This window comes from Mytilus trossulus, unplaced genomic scaffold (assembly GCF_036588685.1).
Source record: "Mytilus trossulus isolate FHL-02 unplaced genomic scaffold, PNRI_Mtr1.1.1.hap1 h1tg000050l__unscaffolded, whole genome shotgun sequence".
Classification (NCBI taxonomy): domain Eukaryota; kingdom Metazoa; phylum Mollusca; class Bivalvia; order Mytilida; family Mytilidae; genus Mytilus; species Mytilus trossulus.
In genome coordinates, this window is record NW_026963292.1 from 3,340,673 (window position 1) to 3,366,646 (window position 25,974).

Consider the following 25,974-nt stretch of genomic DNA (forward strand, 5'->3'; position numbering starts at 1 on the left):
ACCTGAAGCGAACGGATATAGCAATAATTGTTATTAATAAATACTGACAGCTTACTGAAAATGTGAATTGTATTTTTTTTAAATTCATAATGAATAAAACTTCCAACTTACATCTCAGTGCCTTTATCATACTGGTGATCTCGTAGTAATATTTCTGCCATTACATAAACAGGTTCTAGGTAGGATGGATCTAACTTCATTGCTTTCTCTAAATATGGTTTGGCCTGAAATCAAAAAATTATTTAAATACAGGTATATAAATATAGATTCTAACACTGCATCAAGTGTAATATGATATTCATCCACTCGAGACAGTTAAATTTTCAAATTTAAAACTTGAGGCTTGCCCGAGCATTTTCAATATTTAAAGTTTAACTGTCGAGAGTTGATATATATCGTATTACACGAGATTTAGTGGTAGAATCTGTTTCTCTAATGATTTTCTAACATTATGCAGGCAAAATTATTCCTTCTTTATGAATGACCAGCAAAAAGATGTGTTCTTTCTATGTGATGTCATCAGGCATGATCACCTTTTTTTTTAATGCCATCACAATATTTAGGATATTCAGAGGAAAGCAAGAAAATTTGATGTCATAATCGGATTTTAACCAATGAAGTACTGAGATCAAACGAACCACACTTTGATTAAAAAAAAATTATACAATGGGTGCAGAAAGGGATAAATTGACGAAGAATTAGAGAATATAATATAACTGGTTTAAGGTTGTAGCAATAGGTTATTTTTAACTACTTCTGCAGCAAATTTAAATATTGCATCATAGCAAACCCATTTATTCAATGTTGTACAATCTTAAACAAGGGTCTCAAAGGAGTTTCCTAAATGTAAAATAATGGACAAAAAGTGCAGAAAAACAAGTAAATAATAAAGACTAGAGTATTATGAGCAAAATAAATAAAGAAAAGATAAAAAGGGCGAAGAGTAAAGAAATGAGATTTATATCTCTTGAATTTATTTGACTTACAAATTAACATGTTAAAAAATGTCATACCCCAAAACAATGCTGGAAAGGTAAACCAGAACAATGGACTGTGAAAATGGGGGAAATCTATAATTTGGCATTAAAATTAGAAAGATTATATCATAAGGAACATGTGTACTAAGTTTCAAGTTGATTGAACTTCAACTTCATCAAAAACTACCTTGACCAAAAATTTAACCTGAAGCGGGATGAACGGACAAACAGAGACCAGAAAACATAATGCCCATAAATCGGGCATAAAAAATATCATCATTAAACATGTTAAAGCTGAAATTAAAATACCCCAAAATAAATAATATTTTATCAGGTTTTTTTTTTAACTATTTTGTTATACACAGAAATTCACAATGCAGAAAAAAAAATTCAGGGATAATCTAAAACAAATAAGATTCCTCATTTATCCTATTAAAGTTACAGCATGAGAAGTAAATATTTTATTTTTACATTCCTTACTACCATGTCTGAATATTCAGCATTGAAAGTTAATTGTTCAATCAGCCTTGAGATAAATCATCACTACAGTTTAATACAAGAATACATGGAATAAACCACACTGTATTCACATGAAAGAAATTAAATATAAATATCTTCCCAGTTCTGACACAAAAAAACAATTTAAACACAAGTTTGAAATTATTTACCTTTGCAGACATGTTTGGTTCATTTGTCAATACTGATGCATAAATCTGGAAAGAAAAAAAATGTAGAAATTAATATACAATCTATGGTATTAAAACGTTTAATCCCACTGCAAATGTTTGCACCTGTCCTAAGTCAGGTATCTGGTGTACAGTAGTTGTCGTTTGTTTATGTAATTTAAACATGCTTCTCGTGATAGCAATTTTCATGGATATCATCATCAGAAGAAGAAAAAATCAATATTCAACAAAAACTAATTTTTAAGTTTATTTGGACGCACCATATGATGACACAACAGTAAAAAGTATCCTCAAAATTGCATGTTTCTCAAACTACAAAAATTCATACAGCATACCTGTAGTCAGGGGGGGTTCGGGGAAAACAAATAAGCACTGTTAAAGTCAACGTTCTGTTTGAATTGTGACTGTTGAAGTCAAGTTTGTGAGTCCAAATCCCCTCCCCCCTTTGGAAATTCCTTGCTAAGGGCCTGTACAGGTACCAAAGAAAATTAAATGAATCCAAAAAATATAGCTTATACTTACGGTTAAAGTTCTAGGATTAGATCCGATTGTTTTTATTGCTTTCCCTGCACAGGCTAAAGCTTCTCTTGTTCTATGTAATGACAGGTAACATGATATCAAACCTGAAAAATAACAAGCAGTAAAATCTGTATAAACTGAACTCCTTTTACAACGATAGAGATTAGATATGATATCAAACAGCTGTGTCAATTACAAAGACAAAATTACTTAAGTATGGTCAAATGTTTTTGTTCAGATCAGACTGGATTTTAGTTTAAACAAGATATGAATTATATATGTTTCACTATATACATTAATGTTATACTAGTTGTTTTCTGTGTTAAGGCTATCTTTTGTAATTATCTAAATCTATCAAAATACAATACAAGTACCTTTAGACCCCAAATAGTTAGATATACTAGTGTTGTACTTGATAAGCCAGTTTTGTTTGCATTCTTTATTTTAGCATTTCATATATTTATATTTATGTCTTTAATAATTCTGTTCATTAGCAACAGATGCTCCCCAATATTCCCCAAAATCTAGGTACAGTGTAACCTAGCTTAACGTACACCTGAGTATTCCAACACCCTGTTTTAACTAACTAATTTTTTATAGTCCCAAAATATGCCTATCCTTGCAGAAAAAAAATGGGTATTCAGTCACCCTGCTAAATCCTACAATTTTTCTGGTCCCCCAGTGTGTCTGATTAAGCAGGTTACACTGTATATATTTTTATAATAACATTAAAGCCAAGCATACCATGATAAGCTTCATATCTGTGTGGTGCATGACGTAAAGCTTCCTGAAAGTGAAGTGATGCATCTTGGGATTTCTTTAATTCAAATAATGCTGTGCCTTTTAGTAAATATGCCTCTACATTAAATGGATCAATAATGCTAGCCTGAAAATAAATAAATCAACATAACAAATAGGTCAAGCTATTCAGTAGATATAGTGGACTGTTAGTTACTGAGGCTTTCCTAAGTGTAGTAGCTTTTAGATTTAAGATGTGGTATTTGAGTGCCAATGAGACAACTCTCTATCAAAGTCACAATTTGTAAAAGAAAAACCATTATAGGTGAAAGTACGATCTTCAACACCAAAAACAGCAAGCTATAAAGGGCCCTAAAATGACTAGAGTAACACCATTCAAACTGGAAAACCAACTAGTTCTTTAGTATATTGTACTTAAATGCAAATAGAGATATTTTTTTATTGAAATTTGTAATAGAATTAAGAAACCATATTAAATCAAGGTATGTATCTCACTCATGCAGAGACCTGATTCCTTGTCTGTATTAAGGTATACTTTTGTTTGGTTTTCAAATATTTTGGCCTTGATTATGACTTAAAATTAATTTATTGATGAAAGGTTCATTTAGTGCAGCAAAATTGAACATTGAACTTATAATTATATCAGGCAACTAGTGTGCTCTAATAGTTAAAGCATGGAAGTAATATTTAAAAGGAATAACATCGACTAATTAGCATGTATTAACGGCATGCAGAGCCCTGTACTAAAGTCATATGATTTTATCCAATTATAGTCTCAGCGGTGAGACCCCTTTGGTTACTATCTGTGTTACCGCGGTTGTAAAATGGCATCTGTCATTTCTTATCAGTCATGTGATTTTATCGAGTCCGGTAATTTTAAAGTACCTGTGTGAAATCCGAGGTTGATTAATAAGAAGGTGGCGCTGTATCATATAAAACCTCTGCCTTCAGATGAAGTTGTATGATGTAAAAATCTTGAAAAACGGACGAGAATTGTTCAAACTACAGCAGTTTAACATGGAAAATTGTATTTAACTTAGCATATTTCTGCTTTTTAACGTTTGTTTTAAACTGTTATAAAAGTATTTTCCGGTTAAAAGCGGATCCCGAGTTAAACAGTTAAATACCGATGAATCGATCAGGTTTCACATGATGTTTAACAAAATAATGTAGGCAAATGTAGGCATAGATTTTTTTACTGTTGAAATGTGCAAAGTTTATCGAGATTGAATAAAATAATATTTACTTTCAAGTATTGTATTCTAAATTTATGTATATGTCATAAATGTCATTGATTGCATTATTGAAACTGGACAACTAAAACGGGGATAATATTTTCGTAAATATATATTTAAAAAGTGTTTATTGTGGAATGCTTGTATTAATATAATAAGCTATACAGCAAAAAATATAACAAACCGACGAAATGGGCTTCAATCTATCTGTCTCACGGTAAATTAATTTTTACACAAATTAGTTTATGTATCAAGAACTAGAACCGTTTAGAATTGTGAATATTTTAATTGACTATAAATACACGAAAGATTTAGATTTTTTGTATTTAATAAAGGGGGTACAAACATATTTTTTGTACAATCATCTTCTTAACTTTATACGGAAATGGTTTTTTAATTGTCTGTAAATATTGAAATTGAAATGACACAACTTTGTTCTCCAATTTCGTATGTGATAGCTGTCGATTTTAACTATTAAGATCAAACTAACCAAAAATAGGGAAAAATTGGACTAAAATAAAAATTGAACGAATGACTCTTTTCGGCAGCGTACATTAACAACGGAATGTAACGAATGGACTATTCGGGTTACTTCGCACGTATATTCGACAAAAAATTATCTGTTCCTAGTTCTCCGTGAACACGAAAAGGACAGATAAGTGTCAGTGATTTGATCGATCACATGCGGTGAATAAATATTATATGCCAGATATTGTACCAATTAACAAGTTATTGATAGATGGGTGGTAACGCAGATGAAACCTTTGAAGTGACGACGATGTTATTCCTTTCAATATTACTTCCATGGTTAAAGTAACCACTGTTTTGAGATCAACAGTTAACTCTTTGATTGGGTTCAACACTATAATTTTCACACAATTGCACAATGCATAAGATGATTATAACTAATTTATTTTTCACATTTCTTTGTTTTATATTTTTTGTTCAATCAACAATCACCACTACTTTCTACAGCCTCTGTATTTCTTCTAAAATTCATAAAGAGGCAAATGAAGAGTTACTATCTTACTAATAAATAACTACTATATAATGAAAATCAATTAATTAATTGGACCATTTTAGCAAGTGTTTTTTTCCCTGCTTATTTCACAATGATGACAAAATCATAAAATTATCCCCTGGAGTTAATTTTGAGCTTTTTGAAAGAAGACATATATCAAAGATGTGAAAACATGAAAAAATGCCCCTTGGCCGCTGAAGAAATGAAATTTTAAACTAAGCCAAAGTTGATTGAAAGTAAAATGATTGAATTTGGTATGTTAAAGCTAAAATTTATTGCTATGCATTCAAACCTTTTGAGCAAAATAAACTGTCCTTGTTCTAGCTACTTTTCTTGATATCAGAGAGTAATAACCAAAAGAAATCCATGGCTCTGGAGCCTTATCTGTGACCTTCATTAACTGTTCTGATAATCTGTAACAAAGAAATTGATTGGTGCATTATATCCGATAGAAATCCATGGCTCTAAAGCCTTGTCGATAAACTTCATTAACTATTCTGATCATTTGTAACAAATAAATTGACTGGTGGATTATATATCCAATAGAAATCAATGGTTCTTGAGCCTTGCCTGTAACATTCATTAAATGTTCTGATAATCTGTAACAAAGAAATTAATTGGTGGATTATATCCAATAGAAACCCATGGTTCTGATGTCATTTCTGTGACCTTCAACAACTGTTCTGATATTTTGTGGATTTTGTCCAAAAGAAATTCATGGTTTTGAAGCCTTGTCTGTTACATTCATTACCTGTTCTGATAATCTGTAACAAAGAAACTGATTGGTGGATTATATTTCCAATAGAAATCAATAGCTATAGAGCCTTCTTTGTAAATTTCCTAAAACTGTTCTAATAATCTGGAACAAAGAAATTAATTGGTGGATAATATCCAATAGAAACCCATGGTTCTAACTTCAACAACTGTTCTGATAATCTGTGACAAGGAAATTGATTTGTGGATTCTGTCCAAAAGAAATTCATGGTTTTGAAGCCTTGTCTGTTACATTCATTACCCGTTCTGATAATCTGTAACAAAGAAACTGATTGGTGGATTATATCCAAGTGAAATCCTTGGCAGAGCCTTCTTTGTAACTTTCCTTAAACTGTTCTGATAATCTGGAACAAAGAAATTAATTGGTGGATAATATTCAATAGAAAGCCACTATTTTGATGTCTTGTCTGTGGCCTTTATCAACTGTTCTAATAATCTGTAACAAAGAAATAGATTGGTGGATAATATCCAATAAAAAGCCATGATTTTGATGTTTTTTCTGTGGCCTTTATCGACTGTTCTAATAATCTGTAACAAAGAAATTAATTGGTGGATAATATCCAATAAAAAGCCATGATTTTGATGTTTTTTCTGTGGCCTTTATCGACTGTTCTAATAATCTGTTACAAAGAAATTGATTGGTGGATAATATCCAATAGAAAGCCATGATTTTGATGTCTTGTCTGTGGCCTTTATCGACTGTTCTAATAATCTGGAACAAAGAAATAGATTGGTGGATAATATTCAATAGAAAGCCAAGATTTTGATGTCTTGTCTGTGGCCTTTATCGACTGTTCCAATAATCTGTAACAAAGAAATAGATTGGTGGATAATATTCAATAGAAAGCCAAGATTTTGATGTCTTGTCTGTGGCCTTTATCGACTGTTCTAATAATCTGTAACAAAGAAATAGATTGGTGGATAATATTCAATAGAAAGCCAAGATTTTGATGTCTTGTCTGTGGCCTTTATCGACTGTTCCAATAATCTGTAACAAAGAAATTGATTGGTGGATAATAAACCATAGAATTTCCAGCTAAAAAGTTGACCACACTGTTGTGGTTCAACTTCCTCACCCTAATGAAAACCTAGAGTTTAGTGACAGAGTCCATATAATGATGTTTTTATGCAGATGATGCTGTACTGGTTCCAACCCCATAATTGATAATATTTCTGCATTGTCACATGACTTTTGTGTATAAAATCAAAATATACACAGTCAAATAGACTATCTTGGAAATGGAGTACCGTAAACCAACAAATTTCGAAACAATTAATTTTTTCATTAGAAGAGAAATAAAGTGAATATAAATTCTTGCATAAAATTAAAAAAATTGTCTATCTTAAATAGATTAATTTAAAAATGGTAGAATTAAATTGTAGCAAATTTGGATAGAATGGGCTATTGCATAATAAAGTATATGTGAAAATAAGTTGGTTTACAGTATCCTATGAAAGACAACTTGCTAACCCTTATAGGAGAGTGATAAAGAGTTATTTTCTTGCAACTTGATTGCCGTTTTTTATTTCTCATTCAACGTGTTTTTACAGTTTTATTTGACGTTCAGTCGTGCAAGACATGTGCCTCGTTCAATGTGTTCTGATTATTTAATTGTATGTGCATCGTGATTTTCAAATGCTTATTTTGCATGCTCAGTTTTTTCAAATAAAATTCAAACACTTTGCAGGGATCGTCAAGAAATACTTTTTTAAAGCCATAAACCAATTGTATCATAAAAATGTATACTAAATCGGGAATATCAAGTAAAACAGAGAGATAATCCCATGATGATATACAAGAAGACAGTACGTGACTTAGTCCCAAAAGTTTTACATCAAAGTATTTATTTTTCGTGCAATGTTCATTGCAGAAATTATTTCACGTTCAACGTGAAATTATGTCTTATTTCATGTTTTTTTTTGTGTAAGCACCCCTCTTTATCACCCTCTTATAGAAATCTTACCTTTGTAATTCCATTGTTTTCTTTTCTTTGGCAAGTAAGTAAGAAAGTAAATCCATATTCTTTAGAAATAAAGGATCAAGCTGGTGTGACTGAAAACAAAAGTAAAACAAATTGTAACATGTTTTAAAAAAATGAAATACTGTAATTATAGATATTTATTGCATTTTGAACATGTTGAAAAATCTGTTGACCTACACTCGAGAAAGCTATTAATTTTAGGTTGAACCGTTTTCATTTCCATTTAAATTTGACTTTCATTGACTTTTCACTTACAAGTACGCATTGGGCATATTTGGAACTTTTATAGCTGACCATATACATGTACTATAATGAGTTTCTGCTCATTGTTTAAGGTGGTTGTCTAATTGGGCATTAAATCACATATCTTCATTTTTAAATGTTTTGTTTTTAAAAAAAAACCTTCTCAAAATTTCCTTCTTTGAGCAAGTTTCATAGAGTTTCATAAATTCATAGAATCTGACAATTAAAATAAGACACTATCACTCAAATTCAATAGATGGTGGTTAGTTTAGACAGATTGCCATAAAAAATATATGAAATAATCAGATGCATGGCAGGGTTCAAAAAAGGTGCCTTTGTATCCCCAATACATTTATTTCTGGGGTAGCCCTTAAAACAAGAGAACAAACTGAATTATGTCCCCTGTTAAATGAATTATGGTCTCATTTTTCTACTTTAGGTATCTTAACTACAAATGGCTTACTCATAGTATAAATTGCCATCATACAAAATCTTGCCCCCCCCCCAAAAAAAAATTAAAAAAATTGTCTTACCCTTTGGAACCCTGTTAAAGCAGCAGTATCATTCCCTTCATAAAATCTAGCCTCTGCTATACTATTAACTATATATACATTGTCTTTTAAACACATTTTTTGGTCCATTTGTTTAAATGTTAAAATGGCATTTCCATATTCTCTTGTAGCTAAATATGCTTGACCTTTGATCCATGAGGATAACCTGAAAAAATCAACTAAAAGTTAGCAACCTGAATAAATAACTAGCTTATATGTAAACTGTAAAAAATGTTTGCTTTATTGTTATTCGTGAGACAGCATAACGAAGATCCTAACATATACAAATAATACCCAATCTACAAAAATTATTTTATAATAAAAGTGCAGGTCCTTTTTGTTTTGTAATCTTAGCCATGATGTCCTAATTTAATTGGACATAAGATTTTTTATTGCCCGTAATATCTTCTTTTTTTTAAATTGTGAATTCACTAACATTTCAATATACTGAAGGAAAAAAATAACTTTTTAGTGTTTTCTAATTAATGCAAATTATGCAAACAGGTGATTATCTCACTAACAAGAAATCACATTCTGAAATCTGATTCATATATCTAAATTCATTTTCTTTCTGAAATCTCAAACTTTGGTTGGTCAGGAGAAATTGCAATACTAAATGTGCACCATAGTCTCTGAATTTACATTCACAGACAATATACTAACCAGTCACATGATGCACCATGTGGTAGACCATTCATCACTAAAGCATTGACAGATAATATACTAACCAGTCACATGATGCACCATGTGGTAGACCATTCATCACTAAAGCAGCAACATCAGCACCTTTTACTCCTAAAGAAAGTAAACCTTGAATTGATTCCAAAGAAAATGGACATTCCCTGAAATTCAATAAATACAAATGGTTGAAGTATTATGTCAATATGAAATTAACCTGTTCAGACAGGATGTAAACAGTTTTGAAAATGAAATGTTTCAATTCAATCTATATGTCCATCATATTTTTTTTCTTTCCTTCCTTTAATATTTTCAACATAAATCAAGCTTTTGAATTTCTTTTTTGAAGTGTATAATGCGTTGACATGTCCTGGTCTTTTTCAGCTTACTTTTTAGTATGTATAAAAAAAGAAGATGTGGTATGATTGCCAATGAGGCAACTCTCCACAAGAGACAAAATGACACAGAAATTAACAACTAAAGCTTAAATATGTTTTGCTCATTATTGAAGGTTTTTCATTTACCCAAACTTGATTTCATCCTCATATTTTTTGTAACTGGTGGATAGTTATCTAATTGACAATCATACCACAAATCCTTATCTATATTGTTAGTCTGTTATTTCAAAATTAATAGAGGTAGAAAATATTTGTTTGTGTTACAAATACAAAAACATATCTGAATAATATAAAATGAATAAAATAATCAAACCCAATGAAATTCATTAAGTTATAGGCCTAATGTAAGCAGTAGAGGACTTACATCATAGTTTTTGACAATAAAATATGTTTACGCTAAGACCAAAGTAAATCTACCTCTATCTGTATGTATGTAAGTTTAAATGTAATTACAGCCCTTAGATGGATTCTAACCCTCATGAACTCTTTACAGAATCTACGATTATAGAAGATCTGATACTTCTTTACAAAGTTATAGATATACATAGATAAGTGTACCTTATGACTTCTTTATAACTTGTTATAGCAGATCTGTCCATTCCAGCCATCACATAAAGTTTAGCCAAGGCTACATTCACCTTAGCTGTCCTCTGTTTAGAACTTATTCCTTCTAACTAAAATATCAAGACATATCTAATGAATATTTCATCAATATACAAGATAAATATAAATACAAATTACAATTGGCCATATTTTACAGAAATTAAGTACAAATTATATCATAAAATATTCTTCTCATGATCATAGAACACAAAGTCTCAAGACAAGGCTTTAAGAAATTGATATATTTATTAAAAACATTAGATAACATACAATGTAAGTTGAGCACTCTCAAACATGTTCACCACGCCATATTGTGTATGTGTCTGTCTCTAGTCAGGCTGTAGTTCAGTGGTTTTCATTGGTTCATATCTGCCAATTTTATATTTTTGTAAATTATTATTATATAATAATATATAAAACCATTAGTTATCTAAATTGAACTGTTTCATATAAGTCAGGGCCTTATATAAGGTTTTCTCATTGTGAAAGGCTGAAAGGTTGCCTATAGTTGCTTACATTCACTTCATTTGAACTTTGGTGGATGGTTGTCTCATTAGATATCATACAACATGTACATCTCCTTAATTTTATATATTATCTAGGAAACTTGTGTTGCTGGAATGTTACAGATGATTAATGCTAATCCTTTTCTATTAATAAGTATAAAGTTGTGTAAGCAAAATAATCATCTCTACTGATATAAAATTGAGAATGAAAATGGGGAATATGTCAGAGACAACAACTAGACTAAAGAGCAGACAACAGTCGCAGGCCAAATACAGTGAGAAACTCCCACACCTTAAGGCGTGTTTCAGCTGACCCCATATCTTTTCATTTTCAAGTTTTTTTAAGCGTTGAGCAATTTTAAAATAAGACTTTTCTGACTCAGAAGGGAGATAATCTTAATGGTAGTTCTGATCCTATCATTAATGAAGTTGTACACTGTTCCTTGAAGTCATTGCAGCTCTTAAAATGTTAAGTCCATTGAATTTTTTGACACTGCTAACATGGCTAAAGGTGTATTTGTTTTAGGGTATACTGATTAGTATGATTATTTCAGTAGTTTATACAATTTGACAATAGGGTTGAAAGGGAAATAACTCTGGAAATAACTTACTATAGACATTGCTTCTCTGAACTGTTTCATTTGTGATAAACACTGGTATAACTTATACTTCACATCTACTTCTGATGTCACATCCTGTAAATGCATATAGTATAGTTAAATATTACTACATACAAAAGTTGGAAAGACTGTAACTGTTGAACAATAGATAAATGAGAGATTTTAATTATTGCGATTTCAGAAAATCCTGCATATAAATAATTCAATCACTAGTACTGTTTTTTTTAACATAAATTTTGATAAATGTGAAAAAAGAATGGTTAAATATAAAGGTTGTTGTTTACTGCTGTGTAACATTGTTTTTTTCATTCATTATTTTGAATATAATTTAGTTTTCTCAATAATTGTTCTTCATGTGTCATTTTAGAGCTGACTACATAATGTATATGTGGTATGGGCCTTGCTTATTGTTGAAGGATGTATGGTGACCTGTATTTGTTAATTTCTGTGTCATTTGGTCTCTTGTGGAAAGTTGTCTCATTGGAAATCATACCACATCTTTATACTTTTAAATGAATAATCAATGACTCTGCAAAAACTGCTAACAAAGGTGAATACTGTGGTATCTAAGACTAGTGCTGTAACTTGAATTGGTTATAAGTTATAATATGTATAAAAATAATTCAACTCTTTGTTTTAAAGATGTAAATATGTAATTTTGTAAAACTGTTTCAGCATGACAAACATCCCCATAACTAGTCTTATTAGTCATGCTAGTAGTAGCTGTGTTAAATTTACTTGAGAAGGTTGGACAGGTGTGGTGGCAGTTATCTTCCCTTTGCTCTTATTAAGTGCCTTCTTTAATAACAGAGCCTTTTTATAAATATTCTGAAATAAATAAAACATCAAGTTTATATAAACTATATAAAGGGTATGCATACTTTCATATATTCATATAGAATTTTTCATGTGAATCAAACAAAACAAGTTTGTCGATTTATGCTATACACAAATTGAATATTGTGAAAAAATAAAAGACATTGAATTGGTAGATAACATTTTGGTTACACACATTGTTAATGGCCTAACAGTGACCTGCAGTTGTATAAATCCATGTCATGTTGTCTGTACAGTTAACCCATTATATGTTGGATGTGTATAGATTGATAATTTAGTCTTAGATGCATGATTTTTTTATTAGTTTGTTGTCAGTTTACTGCAATTACTGTTTTGAGCTAGCTGTCAGTTTTCTGCAAGTATTGTTAGATCTGTACCTAGTGTCTTTTTGTTGTTGGGATTTACAAATACCCGGCCACATCAACTTGTATTTTTGTCAATCTGATGAGTTATAAGCCTTTTTCAAAACATTTTTAATAATCGTTCTTATGTTGTTCTGTTATACCACTGTCCTGTGTTAGGGAGAGGGTTGGGATCCCAAACATGTTAAATCCTGCCACATTCTGTATGTATGTGGCTGTTCCAAGTCAGGAGCCTGTAATTCAGTGGTTGTCGTTCGTTTATGTGTTACATACTTGTTTTTCGTTCATTTTTATAATATAAATAAGGCATTTGAATTGTTTTAGTAAAATTGACATTTCGAGCCTTTTATAGCTGACTATTAGGTATGGGCTTTGCTCGTTGTTGAAGGCCATACATTGATCTATAGTTGTTAATCTCTGTGTCATTGGTCTTTTGTGGAGAGTTGTCTCATTGCAATCATACCACATCTTCTTTTTTTTTTTATATTTGGTGGATAGCTGTCTCATTGGCAATCATTCCACATATTCTTATCTTCATTTATAACATGTACAGTATGTTGCTAAAATTCATGTACAAAATGTAAATTCATGAAGTTCATTTATTGATTACTGTACATGTGGATCATTTATTTTCGTGAATAGTGGAGCTGTTGCATTTTCGTGGATATTTGAATTCATGGTTTTGAGAATATCTACATACAAAGTCTATATAAAGTGTGTTATTCAATGATCATTTAAATTTGTGGTTCACCTGTTCCCACGAAAACAAAGAAAATTGGTATCCACCAAAAAAATTTAATCCACAGAAGAAAGTAAAAACACAAAAATACCGAACTCCGAGGAAAATTCCAAAAGGAAAATCAAAAATCAAAAGGCAAAATCATAAGTCCAAACACATCAAACGAATGGATAACAACTGTCATATTCCTGACTTGGTACAGGCATTTTCTAATGTAGAAAATGGTGGATTGAACCAGGTTTTATAGCTAGCTAAACCTCTCACTAGCATGTTTTCATTGAAAGATGTCATACACAATAACAAATGTTTTTTTTTACAATTACATCAATGTTCATCAGCAGGTCAATTTGTCAACATTCATGACACATGCTTCAAGGAATATATATATGTCTGGAGTTTGGATTGTGTTTATGGTTTACTGTAAATTCAGAAATTAATGCAATATGCGATGTTTTTATTATTGTGAAAAAATGTGACAGGGTTGTAATTGCAATAATTTAAACTCGCATTTTAGAAGCAATAATACATGCATGCAATAATTTCTGAGTTTACAGTCTGACAGTAATACAATGACTCACCTCTGCCCTCAAAAATTCTCCAAGATGATACAGAGAGTTGCCATAATAAACCATACACTGATACCTCTGAGATAAGGAGAGAACTTCTGTGTTTGGATTGTTGTCACATAGTGATATCACAATGCAGGACTACAAAAAAAATATTTACAAAATGTCTTATATATCTCAATTTGCACATCATGCATGTAGCTACATTGTATGTATCAAACTTATAAGTGAGTACCAGTTTAAAAGGTTCTAAGAAAGAAAAAAAAAATCAGACTACATATATATATATATGTGTACATCATGTACATTGTAGGTTTCTTATACAAATTTTATTTAATCAGTCTTGCCCTTTAACATGATTATTTTGGTCAATTAAAAAAAAATGTTTTCTTGTCGCTAAATAGTTTCTTGTTGCTGAAATAATTCTTGTAGTGTTTCCTACAGGTGGCTTTGGCGTGTAATGGCGCCCTGCCGCGATTTTTCTACGCCCTGCCCTTTTTGGGAAAAAAATTTGGCGCCCTGCCCTAATTTTGTCGAAATTCTAGACGCCATGCCTTTATCGTCTGTGTGCCTTCATCAGCGCCCTTCTGCCCTGACGTCTTTTTCCCAAATTCTCTTGTGCCGTTTTGGTGAAATTTTGTTTTATCGATTTCTGATCTACAAGTTAATTACATATGATACCTGTGTGATTGCCCCCAGGTTAATCATGTCATTACGATCAATTACAATGATAAAGACTTCAAAGGTGTTAATAACTAAGTAATTTAATTAGGACAATGTATCTTCTTGTCATACTTTTGATGAATGTGTCAGCGAGTGTATTTAGCTTGGTTGGGTCGGCATTTTCGATCTCCAAGTCACAATGGAGGAGTGTATAAATGAAGACTTTCATGACTTTATAATTGAATTTAAGTCATCAAAATGAAACTATGCCGTTACAGAAATGCCTTCCATCTCAACACAGTTAACGCAAACGTGGTGGAAATTGATTTTGAAGTTACTTCCCCTGTTTTAGCCTATTACAAATTTGTGCTCTAAAAATATTATCTAGTACCAAAATAAGGAATAAATTACCAATTGAATATATAATAACATAATAATGCTACCTTAAAGATATTAACTGTCTTTGAACATATTGGAAAACAAATATTGCAATTTCTACTTGATAATTATACTATTTATTAGCAATCCATGTTCTAAAAATTATCAAATTAGAATTGCTCCCAATTTGCTTAAATTCCAACCGTGCAATGGCTGTATATAGATATAGGAAGATGTGGTGTGAGTGCCAATGAGACAACTCTCCATCCAAATAACAATTTAAAAAGTAAACCGTTATAGGATAAAGTACGGCCTTCAACACGGAGCCTTGGCTCACACCGAACAACAAGCTATAAAGGGCCCCAAAATTACTAGTGTAAAACCATTCAAACGGGAAAACCAACGGTCTAATCTATATAAACAAAATAGCCAGTAAATGACGTTAAAAACTTCTTATTGTTGTAATAAAAGTTGTAATTCTTATATAGATATAATCAAACCATATTCTTTGATAATGGGTAGAGTGAAGTTAAACTATAAAAACATAATAAAAATTGTATGTTGTCAGATGAAGATGTACTATACATAACTACACAAACAATGACATAAAGACTATAGTTGAAATGCATCTTTATTTAAAAAAACAACAACCTATACAGTAAAAACTGGCACCCTGTCCCTTTTGAATTCTAGCTAGAGCTAGCTAGCTAAATTGTGTTTATTGTTTTAAATATTTCATGTATACACTTTTTCTTGTTTAACATTTGTTATAATGATTGATTTGTATATGTCCTTTTTATAGCATTAAACTAGTATGTTTTAAATGAATCCATTTTATAGAAATTGCCTGTTTATAGTTAGTGCCCTAAAATTGTTGTCCATTGCGCTTAATGTGCCCTCTGAGCTAACAATTACCCTGCCCTTTTTAAAAGCTGCAGGAAACACTATCTTGTTGTCGCTTCTTGTCGCTAAAATTCTTGTTCTCGCTAATTAGTGAGACCGTAAATGTTTAATACAGGTATGTATTAACAAAAAATGGCTCATAGCACATATCATGCATATTAGCATTGTTAATTAAAAAATGAATAAGTTTCCTTGTCATGATTTTTTTTCTCAAAAGCGTGTTTTTCCCCCTTAAATGCTCATATTCTTATATCATCGTTCTATGACGTCAGGTAGCGCAGCGGCAGATCCATCCATTTTTAAAAGGGGGTTCCAACTATATGTCCCCATTCAAATGCATTGATCGTCCAAAAACATGGGGGATGGAACCTCCCCCCCCCCCTTTCTGGATCCACCACTGTAGCTAATAACAAAGCATATGACGTGGATGTACATTCAAAACAGCCATAACAATATGTTCATATTTTACCATGAGTGTATATTCAAAGTGTTTGAAGAATGTCATGTTAGAATGTATAAATTTGTAAACATATGAAATTTTGTGGACTTGTTTGTCTTTTTGTTATCAATAATGGAAAGTTTCAATATCATATCAAGTTGATATTATCAACACATAAAGATCAATGAATCTGCCATCATTCTTTTCTTAATTGTCCATTGATGGAATCATTGCCTGTGTTCTAATGCATATTTTGGCCTTGTTTAGAGTGAAACAATTTCATCATCATTTTCCCAATAAACTTACAAGCTGCTTGAGATCATGAAATAGCTCAGATTCGTGCAAAAACCGCACATGATCAAAAAGATTCATTTTCAGCCACTATTTATTTTTACTACTTCCTTCTCTCGGGTTTCTCTATTTTATCTTTGATTACTCAGGAAAAAGTCTGCATCCTCCGAGAGAATCACGATCTCAATCAGTTAAGTGTTTACTACAGTTCATATTTTTCATTTAAACGAGAGTAAAAAAGTAACATTGAGCTAAATAAATGTGCTGAAAATAATAGACAAAAATGACATCATTTTTAAGTAAAGATCAAACGGGATATGTTGCTGTAGGAATAGGAGTCGGTCTTGTCATTGGATGGTTTCTTAGAGGACGTCTCCGACCTTCATTAGCTGTTTTATCAGCAAAAAATGGTTCAAATGAAGTAATTATCAAGATATATTTATAATGTAACTCTAGACTTTTTGGTTGTTATAGACATGGAATAATATGGGGACGAAGTCCCCAATTACGGTAGAAAAATTAATTTTAAAAAATCAAACATTTCGGGAAAGTTTCCTGAATTTTTCATTCTACTAGGCCGATTCACAGTATCAGGTCCGTTCGCCAATACACTTTCGAACCCTACACGTTCGCACCTCGCACATTTGCACACAAGGTCCGTTCGCACTCTACACGTTCGCGCCCAATTTTAATTCAAACTCCAGTTGAATCATATGAAAATCATGAATGTTGTTTTAAATTGCTTTGATGTAAATACTGAATGTATTTATAGCTTGGTATGCGTGAAACATTGAAGATTTTAAATGCAAAACACAAAAGATAATTGTTTTTAACAGCTTGGTCCCTTAAAGGCCTTTGAACCGAAACAATGAAACAAGGAAATATAGCAATACAATATTATGACCAAAACATGATAAAATTTATTCAACACACAAAAAAAAGATTTGACAGAATCTCAGTTAATTTTGAAACAAGTCAACAAAACAAAGTTATAGCAATACACTAACCAAAACATGATGAAGAGTTATCCAACACTAAATAAAACATTGACAGAATTCCACTTTATGTAGAAAGGATTTTTTTTTTTAACACTACACTATCATGACTATCATGCCAAAACATCTTTATTTTGAGACAATGACAACAATTACACTTATAAGAATACAGAAGCCAAAACTTGATTACAAAGTTATTCAACACAAAACCAATTAAAATTGTGGCGCGAACATGTAGGGTGGGAACGGATTTTTGGTTCGAACATGTAGGGTGCGAAAGTGAAAGGGGGCGAACATGAGTTGGTGCGAACGTGAATGGGCGCAAACGGACCCAGATTCCGATTTCACTTGAAATGCTCGAGTTAACTTTACTTACTTGGGTTTCAACAATGTGATTTTACTTGAACCACTCACGTTAATAGCTTGTACTCTGGTTCCGACCCTTACCGAGCCAGGGTTAAACTTTTGAATGAGGTCATTTAACCAATTGATGAGAATATTTTATTTTTTATACTTGGTCGGGGCCTTACCCTAGAGCTTCCTGGAGTTGTTCCGAATATCAACTAGAGTGTGTTTACGTGATAATCTATTAACTCTGATGTCGATTGTAGAGTTTTAAGTGAACTTGGCCCTAATGAACAAAATTGTTAACTTTTTTTTTCAGATCTACTTTAATAAGCATGAGGCTTTGAATCAACATATCAACATATCAACAAATACAGGAAGGAAATCAACACCCAATCATTTTTAATAAATGTTTGATATGAAAAATATGTTACCTGAATAACAGCGTTTCTTTGTCTTAATACATTGAATATGACCATGATGACATCATAACTTAAATAACTAAACAACTTCAAATCCCTAACAACAGAACCAATATTGGAAACATTAAGGTATTTCCGTTTCTTGTTTGAATTTTAAAAAAAAATAACACTTCGTCCCCATTCACAGGTAATGCCTGGCTCATAGCTTGTACAAGTTATTGTTAATTACTAGGTCAGTTGTAGAAGTAATATTAATATATACTTATTTAAGTAAATTTGTAGGATACTTACACAAATGAATTTTATTTACTTGTATAGGTAAAAAAAAAATTGGCTGAGTTATGTCCCTCAGACATTCAGATTTTTTTTACTTGTAGAAGTAAACAAGTCATCCTATCTTCTTTTATTGAATTCTTAGGATTTCTTTGCTTTAATAGAATTTTAAATTATCTGCTCTTTGCAGATGTCTTTTCTTATCATTTACAATGTAAGTGCAATTTTATGGACAATGAAAATACCATTTGTCTGTTATCTTCACAACGCTGCTCATTTACAAGCCCCCAAGATCTTTGCACAATCAGTTTCTTTGTTGAATTAATGAGAAGAAACATTGAACTCTAAAAATTAAAAAAAGATTGAGCAAACCTTGGAAAAATCATTAAAGGCATAAATTTACATCTCAAAACTTGAGGAATTTTGTGGGATTGTAAGAAAAACTTACTTATACAAGTAAGTTCTTCAATAAATAAAAATAATTTGTACAAGTAGTACCCCTGACTGAAATTAGTCCTATGTCTGATCCCATTTATATGGAATTCTGAATATTTGGTTATTTGTTAATTTGGCTTCCTTATAATTAGAATGTAGGAAGAATTTTAAAAATTTATTATAAATATATCCCTCCAGTGGGTTTTTGTACTAATATGAGACAGACATTACCTGTAAAAGGGAAAGAAGTCTGTACTATTTTTTTTTTAATTCAAACATATTTTAACTTCAAACTCTGTTAAAAGAAGAAACAGAAATTATGCGTAAGGCCATGCAAAGATGATTGTTGGTTTCCCCTAATCCTGCCAGCTCTGTGTTTACCCTTTTTTTTTTTTTTTTTTTTTAGTTTGCAGATGAAAAAAAAAGAAGAGTTGTTTTGGTTTCTATTAATGATGTTTTAAAAATTGTCTGATAATCTCTAATTTAGTGTTTCAACATTGCTCAATTCTCATACTTTCAATTTCACATAGATTATACCACATGATATGTGAATGTGAAAAAACATTAATTTAATGTTAACAACAACATTTCTGTAGAATGAAACTGATTTTTTTCACCAAAAAAATAAAATAAAATAAAAAGTTTTTCCTGTCTGCTGGACGTTGATAACTTTCACATGTTAGAAGAAACCAACATTAATTTTTTAATGGCTTAATTAACGTTTCCTATTTTGGTGCCATTGTTATGTATTTTAGCTGTGATGATATTAATGTTATGGCATCATATTTAATTTAAACATAGAAACGCTTTTATCTGGTAATATAAAAAAGAAGATGTGGTATGATTGCCAATGAGACAGCTATCCACAAAAGACCAAAATGATACAGACATTAACAACTTAAGGTCACCGTACGGCCTTCAACAATGAGCAAAGCCCATACTGCATAGTCAGCTATAAAAGGCCCCAATAAGACAATGTAAATCAATTCAAACGAGAAAACTAACAGCCTTATTTATTTTAAAAAATGAACGAAAAACAAATATGTAACACACAAACAAACAACAACCATGTTTTTTTCATATCAACATGATCAAAGAATTATTAAAAACCGTGTGTTCCTTCCTATATTTTACTAGACTGATAAATATATATTTTACTCAAAGTCTCATGACAAAGGAGACCAGAAGAAGGAAGATTTTTGTGCAAATTCAGGAAAACAAAAAGTCAGAGAAATACATGTAGTTAACAATTTTGAGTTTATTGGTAGAATGATTTTTTTGCTTGACATTTTTAACATGTTTAAAATTAAATATTGTTTTATAATATTTTTGTTTTAATTTTCTACAGTCATAGGGTACAATAGGGGACTTTGTCTCCTTATTCAAAATTTGTTGTAATGTCACAATTTCCATTGAAAAGCATTCAAACTATAATTAATACAAGTTCATATATCGTACGAAAACATGATCTGACCATATATCATGTACATGTATATATATATTAAAATAGATTTTTAAAGGCTTGTATTTCCTATAACAATTCCAACTTGATTCTGGTTTATGGAATGGTGCTTTAGATGTCAAAGGCGCATGTTAGAGGTGAAGTAGTTGGCAAAACATTTTCTAGAATAGACTTGAAAAATGTTGAATTGATAGGCCATAGCCATAGGGCTTGATAAAGGAGTCTAACATGTCTAAGGTGACAAAAAAATTGTTCCAGACTCAGAATCCCATATAAGGGTTTATCCAAAGTCCAGTTAAGACAACATCTTACTATAATGATAATGAGTTTAAAAGAGACATTTATTTAAAGGATCACTAAATTGTTCAAAGGCACTAGCTTTGATTATCATGATCATGATGATTATAATATTGAAACAAAATTGTTGATAAACAAAAGTACATTGTAATTGTCATGTTGGAGATCTTAATGCATAAAATTGTTGGGTTAAGCATGTTAAGAACTCATGCTCTTTCTGACTTTTAAAAATATTGTTTTAAGTTATGCATAACCTGATACATTGTAATTGCAAATACATAATTATATACATACACACACTTAATTTAGAATATTTTGAAGTATGTTCTTGATGTTGATATAATATTGACATTGGTATTTTTTCAGGCAGTGTTTTCTTCAGATAGTGGAGAGTATAAATTGGTGTTTGTTGTAAGAAATGATTTGAAAATGGGAAAAGGAAAAGCAGCTGCCCAGGTAAATTTAATGTTTCTTGGTTATACAATGTTATAGATTGTAGGAGAAAAGTCTGTTGTCAATAAACTGAAAAGAAGTTAAATATCTTAACATTAAAGGGAGGATAGGACCTTTATTGGGACTCTGGGATCGGGTGTTTTTCAGCTTGGGATTTTGGGATTTACCCTTTCTGGATCCATGAATTCTTTTTTCGAATTTCAGGACCTCAGGATTTCGTGTTTTTAAGCTCGGGATTTCGGGATAAGGGCCCCTCCTACCCTCCCTTACATAAGGTGTATATAAATGTCTATGTAATCAGATAATCATGATATTCTTGATAACATTCTGATTATGATTCATGATTCTCAATGAAAATAGTGCAATCATTACTTATCTGATTGTTAAAAAAAAGGCATATTAGAATATTTAGTTAATATGACGGACATGGCTCCGTGTTGAAGGCCGTACTTTAACCTATAATGGTTTAATTTTTAAATTGTTATTTGGATGGAGAGTTGTCTCATTGGCACTCACACCACATCTTCCTATATCTATATATGACATATAAGGTTTATTATTAATCTCTTATATCTCCCCCTTTTTCCAGGGTCATGCTTATTAAAAAAACTTCATGTGGTCATTTGAATTGACTCTCATTCACTTCATTTGGACTCTTGTGGGTAGTTGTCACAGTTAGTACTTAAGTCAAATTTACATTGGGAGGGGGGGGGATATGTGGGTTGGAACCCCTCCCCTTTTTTTTGGCCGATCAATGCATTTGAATGGGAGCATATAGTTGGAACCCCCACTTACTCTGGGTTGGATAGCCATTTATACCACATCTCTAGCTTTTACCATGTATATATTTATTTCATGATTTTTTATGAATAGCCCCAAAAGCATACATGTACAAAAATGTACTTCACTTAACTTCCTTTACACACCAAATTGATGTTAGAGATGATATAGGGAGAACAGTACATTAATTCTGTATGATTTAAAATTAACACAATATTTGTGATATTTATAAGCAGTAGAAATAGTAATATTTATACAGCATTTTTAACTTTATGTTAATGTTAAACACTGAGAAGTCATATGAAGCTGTCAGAAGAACACTGTATTATAGATGTTTCTGTATTGTAGTGCTGCCATGCTGCAGTCATGTCATATGAAGCTGTCAGTAAAACAGACCCAGAAATGTTCAGAAAATGGAGAATGTATGGTCAGCCAAAAGTTGTTGTCAAAACAGAAACAGAGGAATCTTTGTATGTACATATTAAGAATCGTACATGTACATGTATAATTGAGTATATGTAAAATTGAGAAAGGAAATGGGGAATGTGTCAAAGCGACAACAACCCGATAATAGAGCAGACAACAGCCGAAGGCAACCAATGGGTCTTCAATGTAGCGAGAATTCCAGCACCTGTAGGTGTCCTTCGGTCGGCCCCTAAAAATATGTATACTAGTACAGTGATAATGGACAACATACTAAACTCAGAATTATCATTTGATTATACGCAAGAAACTAAAATTAAAAATCATACAAGACTAACTAAGGCCAGAGGCTCCTGACTTAGGACAGGCGCAAAATTGTGGCGGGGTTGTTGAACATGTTTATGAGATCTCAAGATCTCAACCCTCCCCTATACCTCTAGTCAATGTAGAAAAGTAAACACATAACTATATGCACATTAAAATTCAATTTGAGAGAAGTCCGAGTCCGATATCAAATGATGTAACAAAAGAAAATAAATAAAATGACAATAATACATAAATAACAATAGACTGCATGACCTGAAGATTTCTACATGTTAATATTTGTGTGTCCTTAAAAATTGTAAACAGAAATCTAGGATGTGGTCTTAATAAACATTTAAGTTGTCATGGTGCTCACCAATGATATAAGACACTTTAGTTTTAGTGATGGTATAATAATATATGTATATGCCTTACAGTACGTAGTAGCTATCAACATTTGTTTAGAAATTCACATGTGGTGGAGAACAACTTAGGCTGTCAGTTTTATTGTTTGAATTGTTTTACATTTGTAATTTAGGGGCCTTTTGTAGCTGACTCTGCTAGATGGGCTTTGTTCATTGTTGAAAAGTTGTTAACATGGTTAATATTTCTTTGTCATTTGATCTCTTGCAGAAATTTGTCTCATTGACAATCATACCACATCTTCTTATGTTTATATATGAAGTTGCAACAAAATATTTATTTTCCCGTTAATTCAGTCAGGAGTCTTACTTGTATTAAGTAAATTTGTACGATACTTATACAAGTGAATTTTATTTACTTGTAAAGGTAAAAAAAAAGAAGCTGAGTTATGTCCCTTTGACATTCAGATTTTTTCACTTGTATAAGTAAAAAAAGTCATCATATTTTCTTTTCTTAAATTCTTAGGATTTCTTTGCTCCTAATAGAATTTTAAATGTGTCCTCTTCCCAGATGTCTTTACTAATCTTTTAAGTGTAATTTCATGGACAATGAAATCCCATTTGTCTGTTATCTTCAGAACACTGGAGAAATGTTTGAAGGCCTTACGCAAATATCTAAGATATTGGGGCAATCAGTTTCTTTTTTGAATCAATGAGATGAAACATTAAACTCAAAACTTATGAGCTAACTTTGGAAAAATCATTAAAGGCATGATTTTACATCTCAAAATTTTATAGAAGTAAATTTTTGAAAAAATGAAGGGGAGATTATTTAAACATTAATATAATTAACTTATATGTGTATATTTTTTTCTTCAAGTAAAAACAAATTACTTGTACAAAAAGTACCCCTGACTGTAATTGTTTAAAATTGTTTTTGATGTACATTTTTTTTAATACAATGGTGAAAGAAAATAAAAATACAGCATGTTATCTGTTAATAGGGGTAAACAGCACATTTTAAACTGTAATCTTTAATGGCTTTCCAGAGAAAAGCTTATATTTGAAGTGTTAAATTTTGCCATTTATTTAAGGGCCTTTTGTGTGATTTTGTCCCAAGAAAAATGCATTGTTGGTCAATGGGTGGTTTACTTTTCACATTATTTATATGAAACCCCCATTGACAGAAAAAAGTGTCTGTGTGAACAAATCTTGTTTTAATGAAATATATTTCTAAAAAAGCAAATTTCCTGCATGAATATTATCTTGTTGTAAAGAACATTTACATTAATACATGTTTTTCAATATGTGTTTTTTCTTTTAGATTAAAAATAGCTAGAGAAGCTAGATCTTTAGGACTAAATGCAAGTTTAGTAAAAGATGCTGGCCGAACCCAGATAGCACCAGGATCTATAACAGTGACTGGTATAGGACCAGGTAAGTTTTTATCAGTTTAGAAGCAAATAAGTGAGTGTGAAAGATGGATGAAGGACGACAAATAAAGAACCATTAAAACTATGAATGAAAAAAAAAAAAAACTGCCACCACAATTTTCAACATGCATGAATTTTTGAAAAAGTAAAATAACAAAAATACTGAACTCCTACATTAATATTTGTCCGAGGAAAATCCAAAATGAAAAATCTGTAATTAAATGACAAAATCAAAGCTGAAACATATGTCAGATCGAAAGAATGGATAACAACTGTCATATTCCTTACTTGGCACAGGCATATTCTTATGTAGAAAATAGTGTATCAAACCTGGGTTTATAGCAAATTGTAAAGTTGTAAAAAAAGCTTTATACAGAATGAATCTTTTTTTAGATAAAAAATAATAAATTCTTAGTTTTTTCAGTTCACTCTCAATTGAGGCAATTGTAGAGCATTCTTTGATAAATTTGTTTTAAGCCATTTCTGAAATCGTTTTAAGAAAAATTATTTTTCATGGTGGCCTAATATGTAAACTGATTAGAAATCTTTATTCTAACCAAACAGGAAACCTGTATATTAAGACCACCTGTTTAAAAAAAAAACCATTTCATTCATTATTTTTTTTAACGGTTTCCTAAACAATTTAGGAGAGAGAAGTGTATCTACTACTTTTCCGTTTTAAATATCAGACAAATTGAAGGTAAAAAGTGTGATTTTACTATAAAATGATAGAAAAAAAACTTTGGTGGTATAATACCTTGTATTTGAAAAGAATTAGAATTTACTGTGTTAGTAAGAAGCTTAGAAATTTATTCATGAAAATTGTACACAAAAACACACCTGTGACTATAAAAAAGTGCGTCTATTTAACGGGACTTAATTTTTAAAACTACTGAAATATTGATAATCTGTAAGAAGCCTCTAGTTTCTGTATGACTTATATGTTCACTTTTATTTTGTAGGACCAGAAGAATTAGTAAACCAAGTGACAGGACATTTAAAACTGTTTTGATAATTTATAGAATTTTTTTTTTTATTAAAAGTTATGATTTTAATTTTGTTATTATTTTTCTGAACTGTTTAGACAGTGGTTCATGTAATGATTTTTGTCTCGCCTTGACGGAGTCAAAAAGCGAGACATAGGTATGCTGTTTCTGGCATCGGCGACGGCGTCAACAATGTACTAGTTTGTGATTGGCTCAGTTTTATGGGGAACCACTAGTGGTATGTATATGATAATTGGTATGCAGATGTATTACCA

General features: G+C 31.2%; 2 protein-coding genes across 2 annotated transcripts in view; one reads left to right on the forward strand and one right to left on the reverse strand.

Moving 5' to 3' along the window:
• The window catches only part of LOC134699391 (anaphase-promoting complex subunit 7-like), a 30,483-nt gene extending 13,584 nt beyond the window's left edge, over positions 1 to 16,899 (reverse strand). The window contains exons 1-13 of the mRNA XM_063560993.1: positions 16,746 to 16,899; positions 14,069 to 14,197; positions 12,291 to 12,380; positions 11,544 to 11,627; positions 10,382 to 10,497; positions 9,476 to 9,589; positions 8,730 to 8,913; positions 7,936 to 8,024; positions 5,490 to 5,610; positions 2,927 to 3,068; positions 2,186 to 2,286; positions 1,646 to 1,690; positions 112 to 224 (exon numbers count right to left, since the gene is read on the reverse strand). Of these exons, the coding sequence (XP_063417063.1) occupies positions 112 to 224; positions 1,646 to 1,690; positions 2,186 to 2,286; positions 2,927 to 3,068; positions 5,490 to 5,610; positions 7,936 to 8,024; positions 8,730 to 8,913; positions 9,476 to 9,589; positions 10,382 to 10,497; positions 11,544 to 11,627; positions 12,291 to 12,380; positions 14,069 to 14,197; positions 16,746 to 16,811 (1,394 nt within the window). The 5' untranslated portion in view covers positions 16,812 to 16,899. The remainder of the gene's footprint in view (positions 1 to 111; positions 225 to 1,645; positions 1,691 to 2,185; positions 2,287 to 2,926; positions 3,069 to 5,489; positions 5,611 to 7,935; positions 8,025 to 8,729; positions 8,914 to 9,475; positions 9,590 to 10,381; positions 10,498 to 11,543; positions 11,628 to 12,290; positions 12,381 to 14,068; positions 14,198 to 16,745) is intronic.
• Positions 16,900 to 16,929: 30 nt separating this feature from the next.
• On the forward strand, positions 16,930 to 25,768 carry LOC134699392 (peptidyl-tRNA hydrolase 2, mitochondrial-like). Its single transcript, XM_063560994.1, has 5 exons — positions 16,930 to 17,151; positions 21,326 to 21,415; positions 22,541 to 22,662; positions 24,605 to 24,717; positions 25,676 to 25,768. Exons 1-5 carry the CDS (start codon positions 17,014 to 17,016, stop codon positions 25,723 to 25,725), a joined length of 513 nt encoding a protein of 170 aa, XP_063417064.1. The 5' UTR covers positions 16,930 to 17,013; the 3' UTR covers positions 25,726 to 25,768.
• Positions 25,769 to 25,974: the final 206 nt, after the last annotated feature.

What these genes read in the sequence shown, in the direction of transcription:
- LOC134699392 (XM_063560994.1), top strand. Translation starts at nt 17,014, where the DNA reads ATGACATCATTTTTAAGTAAAGATCAAACGGGATATGTTGCTGTAGGA. An exon ending in AAGGAAAAGCAGCTGCCCAG is followed by an intron (nt 21,416 to 22,540) that starts GTAAATTTAATG and finishes TCTGTATTGTAG; the next exon opens with TGCTGCCATGCTGCAGTCAT. An exon ending in AGTGACTGGTATAGGACCAG is followed by an intron (nt 24,718 to 25,675) that starts GTAAGTTTTTAT and finishes TTTATTTTGTAG; the next exon opens with GACCAGAAGAATTAGTAAAC.